At 46.7% G+C, this 9,863-nt stretch overlaps 2 protein-coding genes across 3 annotated transcripts in view; both read right to left on the bottom strand.

Annotated features, from left to right (window-relative positions):
* Positions 1–244: 244 nt before the first annotated feature.
* On the bottom strand, positions 245–1,340 carry LOC121646603 (zinc finger protein 512B-like). The gene is made up of 2 exons (XM_041995699.1): positions 1,247–1,340; positions 245–1,188 (listed from the first exon to the last, which is right to left on the bottom strand). Exons 1-2 carry the CDS (start codon positions 1,338–1,340, stop codon positions 695–697), a joined length of 588 nt encoding a protein of 195 aa, XP_041851633.1. The 3' UTR covers positions 245–694.
* Positions 1,341–1,377: 37 nt separating this feature from the next.
* The window catches only part of LOC121646583 (sorting nexin-19-like), a 107,502-nt gene continuing 99,016 nt past the window's right edge, over positions 1,378–9,863 (bottom strand). For both annotated transcript variants that reach the window (XM_041995658.1, XM_041995657.1), the window contains exon 14: positions 1,378–2,205. In XM_041995658.1, the coding sequence (XP_041851592.1) occupies positions 2,082–2,205 (124 nt within the window). In that variant the 3' untranslated portion in view covers positions 1,378–2,081. The remainder of the gene's footprint in view (positions 2,206–9,863) is intronic.

The following is a 9,863-nucleotide window of genomic DNA, read 5'->3' as shown; positions in this document are numbered from 1 at the left end:
CATCAGCCCCCCCCCCCCCCCCCCCCCCCCCCAGAAAACAATGGGCGCAAACAACAGCTGAAGATTTAATAAGTCATGATTGGCACTTTATTGTTTTTGTAAATGTGCTCAGAAAGAGGTGGCAAAAAGTTTACAAGACTGTTATCGTGCACACAACACAGACGAGAAGAAACGAGGTCAAGGAGGCGAAAAGGAGACGGAGAGCAAACGTTTCTGTTTCACATCAGTGGAATTCCTTCATTTCTATAAACCAGAAAACATGAAAACATCAACAACGAGCAGAATTTGACATTTTACAAAGAGAGAGCTGAACTTCAGCCACACTGGAACAGAGCTTCACGGGCAGAGGCTCAGCATCTCCTTTCAGGTACAGCAAATCATCCTTTCCACACAAACACATTCATACAAAAGCTGAAGATCAACAGAAAGGAAAACAGGAAGAAGAGAAACATTTAAAACACATTATTTTAAATCTGGAATTTAACAGGAGACGTATTACTGCTGATTAACTGAGGACATTTCTGTCTTCACACAGGAAAATTAAGAATAATATCTGCTGTAACAGACGAGACCAGTTTCTGCTCTTTCACCACCATAAAAGACGTGAGATGCTAAGGCGGGTTTTTCAGTGTTCAGAAGCCTCCATAAAGACGGTGTAGGGACACCACTGCAGCTCAGAATCCGCCACGAACATTTAACTCCCAATCTTAACAATAGGAACGACAGTGTGCAGGTATGGTACCTGGAAGGGTGATTGTACCTGGGTGTGTGACGGGTGTGTGACGGACGTGTGACGGTACCTGGGCGTGTGACGGGCGTGTGATGGGCGTGTGACGGTACCTGGGCGTGTGATGGGCGTGTGACGGTACCTGGGCGTGTGACGGGCGTGTGATGGGCGTGTGACGGTACCTGGGCGTGTGATGGGCGTGTGACGGTACCTGGGCGTGTGACGGGTGTGTGACGGGCGTGTGACGGTACCTGGGCGTGTGACGGGTGTGTGACGGGCGTGTGACGGTACCTGGGCGTGTGACGGGTGTGTGACGGTACCTGGGCGTGTGACGGGTGTGTGACGGGCGTGTGACGGTACCTGGGCGTGTGACGGGTGTGTGACGGGCGTGTGACGGTACCTGGGCGTGTGACGGTACCTGGGCGTGTGACGGGCGTGTGATGGTACCTGGGCGTGTGACGGTACCTGGGCGTGTGACGGGCGTGTGATGGGCGTGTGATGGGCGTGTGACGGTACCTGGGCGTGTGACGGTACCTGGGCGTGTGACGGGTGTGTGACGGGCGTGTGACGGTACCTGGGCGCGTGACGGTACCTGGGCGCGTGACGCCATCATGTAGCGAGATGTGCCAGGATGCTGGAAGCTTTTACTGTTTCTGTGCCGAGACCATTTTAATATGGACCTCCGCCAGCACAGCTCCTAGACTTTAACCACAACTCTGACGTATGAAACCAGTAAAATATTTCGTGGATTGGCCTAAAACACATCATGGTGTGAACTTTTGCTGCACCTGGACACTAGCAGCCTAAATCTCTCAGGAAGGCTCAGATTTATGGAGTGTAGTTCGCATTATGTAAAAATCACATGTGTGGGTCTGTGCAGAGCTGGTGGGATGCTGAAGAGACTGTAAAACCAGATCCCAACAGGGACCTATGAGATTTACCTGAGGGCAAAAAAGCTCATTCTGACTCTCCAGATTAGAGCAACAGGAAGGGGATTTTTCCCCCCAGTGTGCTGAAGGCAACAGACCATCTGATGTGAGTTTAGCTAAAGCCGAGGAGTTTAGTGGGCAGGATGAGGCGAGATGTGGAAGAAGGCTTTGCCACATGTTTCGGTCTGAACAGCACATCAGACATGTTCTGAGATCAAACACAAACCAGGTGCTCCTGTAATCAAAGTAGTGTGTTTGTGTGTGAGGCCAGGATGCCGTGTTCATGAGCATCGCATGTCACATGTTAGCCCGTAATCAGAGACAGAGCCTGACAGACCTCAGGGGTTTGAAGTGAGGACAGGGGATGGGGATGCTGGCAACGCTGAAGGATGCTGCGTTTGGACCGGGTCCTCAGGGTCCTCTTCTTATGCCAGCAGCCTCTCAGGGTTCTTGGAAAGGGTCTGTAGAAGGCTTCTTTGGAAGTCCTCCTCCGGCATCTCCGGAACCAGGAAGTCCAGCAGAAGATCAAACAGGCAGTAGACCAGGTGTCTGTGGGAACACAAGACCAGCAGAGACTCTGAGGATCTGGTGTGATGATGGAGACGATGAGGAGAGAGCCCTGGTCTGGTTCTGAATCTGTTTTTTTTGCAATGCTTTTCTTTTAGTCACGATGTTTGAAGTCAGGCTGGAGCTGGACACATTTATATTTATATGTTGCTACGCTAGTGTAAACTGTGTTGCATTAAAGTACCAGCAGCAAATGCTCCTCATTAATTCAGACTTTACTATAATTAGCTGCCACCACGTGTTAAAGGTCTGAAACATCTCAAATGATGGAAATTGGTTTTTCCTAAACAACTTTTTCCATTTGAGAGGTATTTGTTAGTAAAAAGACAGGACAGCACTCCCTTCCTGAGGAAATATATGAGCAGAGCAGGACAGTGACACAGAGATGTTACAGTTACCTGATATCACAGTTATCATAAAGATCCCTCAGTATGTGTCTGAAACACACTGGCCGATCAGAGCAGCTGAAGGAAAGTAAGTTGCACCACATCCGTGTGCTGCCTCTTGTGTAAGAGTGTAAGAGGGGTTAATATCAGAGAAATAAGTATGGTCTGCACACCAGAAGCTTCTTCATATCTGAAGAAGGGCTGGTGCCCGAAGCATGAGGTGCAGGTCCATGCTGTCCGAAAACTGTCCAGCCACAGATTTAAAGCCCAGACGGTAGAAGTGATGGACCAAGGCGTCCTCTGTTGGACAGGAAGTGTCTTCAGGTGTAATAAGCACAGCTAATTTTTATTTACTTTTAAAACAATGTCAGATACTCTGATTCAATAAAGATTTCTCTTTAGTCAATCTAGTCTGGTGGATTTGCTTTTTCTGACTGGAGCTGGAGATCCTACTGGGAAAAACACTTGATAACCTTGTTGACATATTTTCATCCAGCTAGCTGTAAGAGATCACTGAGTTACACTTCTAGAATTCAACTCTGGGATTATTAATTATTATCACCCTGGAACTACTTTTTACACCGTGCTGAACATCACCCTGGAACTACTTTTTACACCGTGCTGAACATCACCCTGGAACTACTTGTTACACCGTGCCGAACATCACCCTGGAACTACTTTTTACACCGTGCCGAACATCACCCTGGAAATACTTTTTACACCGTGCCGAAAATCACCCTGGAACTACTTTTTACACGGTGCTAAACATCACCCTGGAACTACTTTTTACACTGTGCCAAACAGCACCCTGGAACTACTTTTTACACGGTGCTAAACATCACCCTGGAACTACTTTTTACACCGTGCCGAACATCACCCTGGAACTACTTTTTACACCGTGCTTAACATCACCCTGGAACTACTATTTACACAATGCAAACTTCACCCTGGAACTACTTTTTACACCATGCTAAACATCACCCTGGAACTACTTTTTACACCTTGCTGAACATCACCCTGGAACTACTTTTTACACCATGCGAACATCACCCTGGAACTACTTTTTCCACCGTGCCGAACATCACCCTTGAACTACTTTTTCCACCGTGCCGAACATCACCCTGGAACTACTTTTTACACCATGCGAAGATCACCCTGGAACTACTTTTTCCACCGTGCCGAACATCACCCTGGAACTACTTTTTACACTGTGCCGAACATCACCTTGCAACTACTTTTTACACCGTGCCGAACATCACCCTGGAACTACTTTTTACACCGTGCTTAACATCACCCTGGAACTACTATTTACACTATGCGAACATCACCCTGGAACTACTTCTTACACCGTGCTAAACATCACCCTGGAACTACTTTTTACACCGTGCCGAACATCACCCTGGAACTACTTTTTACATCAAGCCGAACAGCACCCTGGAACTACTATTTACACTATGCGAACATCACCCTGGAACTACTTTTTACACAGTGCCGAAAATCACCCTGGAACTACTTTTTACACCGTGCCGAACATCACCCCTGAAACTACTTTTTACACCGTGCCGAACATCACCCTGGAACTACTTTTTACACCGTGCGAATATCACCCTGGAACTACTTTTTACACCGTGCCGAACATCACCCTGGAACAACTTTTTAGACCGTGCCGAACATCAACCTGGAACTACTTTTTAGACCGTGCCGAACATCAACCTGGAACTACTTTTTACACCGTGCCGAACATCACCCTGGAACTACTTTTTACACTATGCGAACATCACCCTGGAACTACTTCTTACACCGTGCCGAACATCACCCTGGAACTACTTTTTACACCATGCGAACATCACCCTGGAACTACTTTTTACACCGTGCCGAACATCACCCTGGAACTACTTTTCACACCGTGCCGAACATCACCCCTGGAACTACTTTTTACACCGTGCCGAACATCACCCTGGAACAACTTTTTACACCGTGCCGAACATCATCCAGGAACTACTTTTTACACCGTGCCGAACATCACCCTGGAACAACTTTTTAGACCGTGCCGAACATCAACCTGGAACTACTTTTTACACCGTGCCGAACATCACCCTGGAACTACTTTTTCCACCGTGCCGAACATCACCCTGGAACTACTTTTTACACCATGCGAAGATCACCCTGGAACTACTTTTTCCACCGTGCCGAACATCACCCTGGAACTACTTTTTACACCGTGCTTAACATCACCCTGGAACTACTATTTACACAATGCAAACTTCACCCTGGAACTACTTTTTACACCACGCTAAACTTCACCCTGGAACTACTTTTTACACCGTGCTGAACATCAACCTGGAACTACTTTTTACACCATGCGAACATCACCCTGGAACTACTTTTTCCACCGTGCCGAACATCACCCTTGAACTACTTTTTCCACCGTGCCGAACATCACCCTGGAACTACTTTTTACACCATGCGAAGATCACCCTGGAACTACTTTTTCCACCGTGCCGAACATCACGCTGGAACTACTTTTTACACTGTGCCGAACATCACCTTGCAACTACTTTTTACACCGTGCCGAACATCACCCTGGAACTACTTTTTACACCGTGCTTAACATCACCCTGGAACTACTATTTACACTATGCGAACATCACCCTGGAACTACTTCTTACACCGTGCTAAACATCACCCTGGAACTACTTTTTACACCGTGCCGAACATCACCCTGGAACTACTTTTTCCACCGTGCCGAACATCACCCTTGAACTACTTTTTCCACCGTGCCGAACATCACCCTGGAACTACTTTTTACACCATGCGAAGATCACCCTGGAACTACTTTTTCCACCGTGCCGAACATCACCCTGGAACTACTTTTTACACTGTGCCGAACATCACCTTGCAACTACTTTTTACACCGTGCCGAACATCACCCTGGAACTACTTTTTACACCGTGCTTAACATCACCCTGGAACTACTATTTACACTATGCGAACATCACCCTGGAACTACTTCTTACACCGTGCTAAACATCACCCTGGAACTACTTTTTACACCGTGCCGAACATCACCCTGGAACTACTTTTTACATCAAGCCGAACAGCACCCTGGAACTACTATTTACACTATGCGAACATCACCCTGGAACTACTTTTTACACAGTGCCGAAAATCACCCTGGAACTACTTTTTACACCGTGCCGAACATCACCCCTGAAACTACTTTTTACACCGTGCCGAACATCACCCTGGAACTACTTTTTACACCGTGCGAATATCACCCTGGAACTACTTTTTACACCGTGCCGAACATCACCCTGGAACAACTTTTTAGACCGTGCCGAACATCAACCTGGAACTACTTTTTAGACCGTGCCGAACATCACCCTGGAACTACTTTTTACACCGTGCCGAACATCACCCTGGAACTACTTTTTACACTATGCGAACATCACCCTGGAACTACTTCTTACACCGTGCCGAACATCACCCTGGAACTACTTTTTACACCATGCGAACATCACCCTGGAACTACTTTTTACACCGTGCCGAACATCACCCTGGAACTACTTTTCACACCGTGCCGAACATCACCCTGGAACTACTTTTTACACCGTGCCGAACATCACCCTGGAACTACTTTTTACACCGTGCCGAACATCATCCAGGAACTACTTTTTACACCGTGCCGAACATCACCCTGGAACTACTTTTTACACCATGCGAACATCACCCTGGAACTACTTTTTACACCGTGCCGAACATCACCCTGGAACTACTTTTTCCACCGTGCCGAACATCACCCTGGAACTACTTTTTACACCATGCGAAGATCACCCTGGAACTACTTTTTCCACCGTGCCGAACATCACCCTGGAACTACTTTTTACACCGTGCTTAACATCACCCTGGAACTACTATTTACACAATGCAAACTTCACCCTGGAACTACTTTTTACACCACGCTAAACATCACCCTGGAACTACTTTTTACACCGTGCTGAACATCAACCTGGAACTACTTTTTACACCATGCGAACATCACCCTGGAACTACTTTTTCCACCGTGCCGAACATCACCCTTGAACTACTTTTTCCACCGTGCCGAACATCACCCTGGAACTACTTTTTACACCATGCGAAGATCACCCTGGAACTACTTTTTCCACCGTGCCGAACATCACGCTGGAACTACTTTTTACACTGTGCCGAACATCACCTTGCAACTACTTTTTACACCGTGCCGAACATCACCCTGGAACTACTTTTTACACCGTGCTTAACATCACCCTGGAACTACTATTTACACTATGCGAACATCACCCTGGAACTACTTCTTACACCGTGCTAAACATCACCCTGGAACTACTTTTTACACCGTGCCGAACATCACCCTGGAACTACTTTTTACATCAAGCCGAACAGCACCCTGGAACTACTATTTACACTATGCGAACATCACCCTGGAACTACTTTTTACACCGTGCTGAACATCACCCTGGAACTACTTTTTACACCGTGCCGAACATCACCCCTGAAACTACTTTTTACACCGTGCCGAACATCACCCTGGAACTACTTTTTACACCATGCGAACATCACCCTGGAACTACTTTTTACACCGTGCCGAACATCACCCTGGAACAACTTTTTAGACCGTGCCGAACATCAACCTGGAACTACTTTTTAGACCGTGCCGAACATCAACCTGGAACTACTTTTTACACCGTGCCGAACATCACCCTGGAACTACTTTTTACACTATGCGAACATCACCCTGGAACTACTTTTTACACTGTGCCGAACATCACCCTGGAACTACTTTTTACACCGTGCCGAACATCACCCTGGAAATACTTTTTACACCGTGCCGAAAATCACCCTGGAACTACTTTTTACACGGTGCTAAACATCACCCTGGAACTACTTTTTACACTGTGCCGAACAGCACCCTGGAACTACTTTTTACACGGTGCTAAACATCACCCTGGAACTACTTTTTACACCGTGCCGAACATCACCCTGGAACTACTTTTTACACCGTGCTTAACATCACCCTGGAACTACTATTTACACAATGCAAACTTCACCCTGGAACTACTTTTTACACCATGCTAAACATCACCCTGGAACTACTTTTTACACCGTCCTGAACATCACCCTGGAACTACTTTTTACACCATGCGAACATCACCCTGGAACTACTTTTTCCACCGTGCCGAACATCACCCTTGAACTACTTTTTCCACCGTGCCGAACATCACCCTGGAACTACTTTTTACACCATGCGAAGATCACCCTGGAACTACTTTTTCCACCGTGCCGAACATCACCCTGGAACTACTTTTTACACTGTGCCGAACATCACCTTGCAACTACTTTTTACACCGTGCCGAACATCACCCTGGAACTACTTTTTACACCGTGCTTAACATCACCCTGGAACTACTATTTACACTATGCAAACATCACCCTGGAACTACTTCTTACATCGTGCTAAACATCACCCTGGAACTACTTTTTACACCGTGCCGAACATCACCCTGGAACTACTTTTTACATCAAGCCGAACAGCACCCTGGAACTACTATTTACACTATGCGAACATCACCCTGGAACTACTTTTTACACAGTGCCGAAAATCACCCTGGAACTACTTTTTACACCGTGCCGAACATCACCCCTGAAACTACTTTTTACACCGTGCCGAACATCACCCTGGAACTACTTTTTACACCGTGCGAACATCACCCTGGAACTACTTTTTACACCGTGCCGAACATCACCCTGGAACAACTTTTTAGACCGTGCCGAACATCAACCTGGAACTACTTTTTAGACCGTGCCGAACATCAACCTGGAACTACTTTTTACACCGTGCCGAACATCACCCTGGAACTACTTTTTACACTATGCGAACATCACCCTGGAACTACTTCTTAAACCGTGCCGAACATCACCCTGGAACTACTTTTTACACTATGCGAACATCACCCTGGAACTACTTTTTACACCGTGCCGAACATCACCCTGGAACTACTTTTCACACCGTGCCGAACATCACCCCTGGAACTACTTTTTACACCGTGCCGAACATCACCCTGGAACAACTTTTTACACCGTGCCGAACATCATCCAGGAACAACTTTTTACACCGTGCCGAACATCACCCTGGAAATACTTTTTACACCGTGCCGAAAATCACCCTGGAACTACTTTTTACACAGTGCTAAACATCACCCTGGAACTACTTTTTACACTGTGCCGAACAGCACCCTGGAACTACTTTTTACACGGTGCTAAACATCACCCTGGAACTACTTTTTACACCGTGCCGAACATCACCCTGGAACTACTTTTCACACCGTGCTTAACATCACCCTGGAACTACTATTTACAAAATGCAAACTTCACCCTGGAACTACTTTTTACACCAATGCTAAACATCACCCTGGAACTACTTTTTACACCGTGCTGAACATCACCCTGGAACTACTTTTTACACCATGCGAACATCACCCTGGAACTACTTTTTCCACCGTGCCGAACATCACCCTGGAACTACTTTTTCCACCGTGCCGAACATCACCCTGGAACTACTTTTTACACCATGCGAAGATCACCCTGGAACTACTTTTTCCACCGTGCCGAACATCACCCTGGAACTACTTTTTACACCGTGCTTAACATCACCCTGGAACTACTATTTACACAATGCAAACTTCACCCTGGAACTACTTTTTACACCATGCTAAACATCACCCTGGAACTACTTTTTACACCGTGCTGAACATCAACCTTGAACTACTTTTTACACCATGCGAACATCACCCTGGAACTACTTTTTCCACCGTGCCGAACATCACCCTTGAACTACTTTTTCCACCGTGCCGAACATCACCCTGGAACTACTTTTTACACCATGCGAAGATCACCCTGGAACTACTTTTTCCACCGTGCCGAACATCACCCTGGAACTACTTTTTACACTGTGCCGAACATCACCTTGCAACTACTTTTTACACCGTGCCGAACATCACCCTGGAACTACTTTTTACACCGTGCTAAACATCACCCTGGAACTACTTTTTACACCGTGCCGAACATCACCCTGGAACTACTTTTTACATCAAGCCGAACAGCACCCTGGAACTACTATTTACACTATGCGAACATCACCCTTGAACTACTTTTTACACTATGCGAACATCACCCTGGAACTACTTCTTACACCGTGCTAAACATCACCCTGGAACT

This window comes from Melanotaenia boesemani, chromosome 9, assembly GCF_017639745.1.
Source record: "Melanotaenia boesemani isolate fMelBoe1 chromosome 9, fMelBoe1.pri, whole genome shotgun sequence".
NCBI classification, from domain to species: domain Eukaryota; kingdom Metazoa; phylum Chordata; class Actinopteri; order Atheriniformes; family Melanotaeniidae; genus Melanotaenia; species Melanotaenia boesemani.
Note: the sequence above shows the minus strand (reverse complement) of the source record. Positions and strands in the feature narration are given on the sequence as shown.

Excerpts from the sequence above, each read along its gene's own strand:
- LOC121646603 (XM_041995699.1), bottom strand. The coding sequence starts at position 1,340 with ATGATGGCGTCACGCGCCCAGGTACCGTCACGCGCCCAGGTACCGTCA. Across the intron at positions 1,189-1,246 it reads CCCAGGTACCGTCACACGCC|CGTCACACGCCCAGGTACCA; the intron begins CAGGTACCGTCA and ends ACGCCCAGGTAC.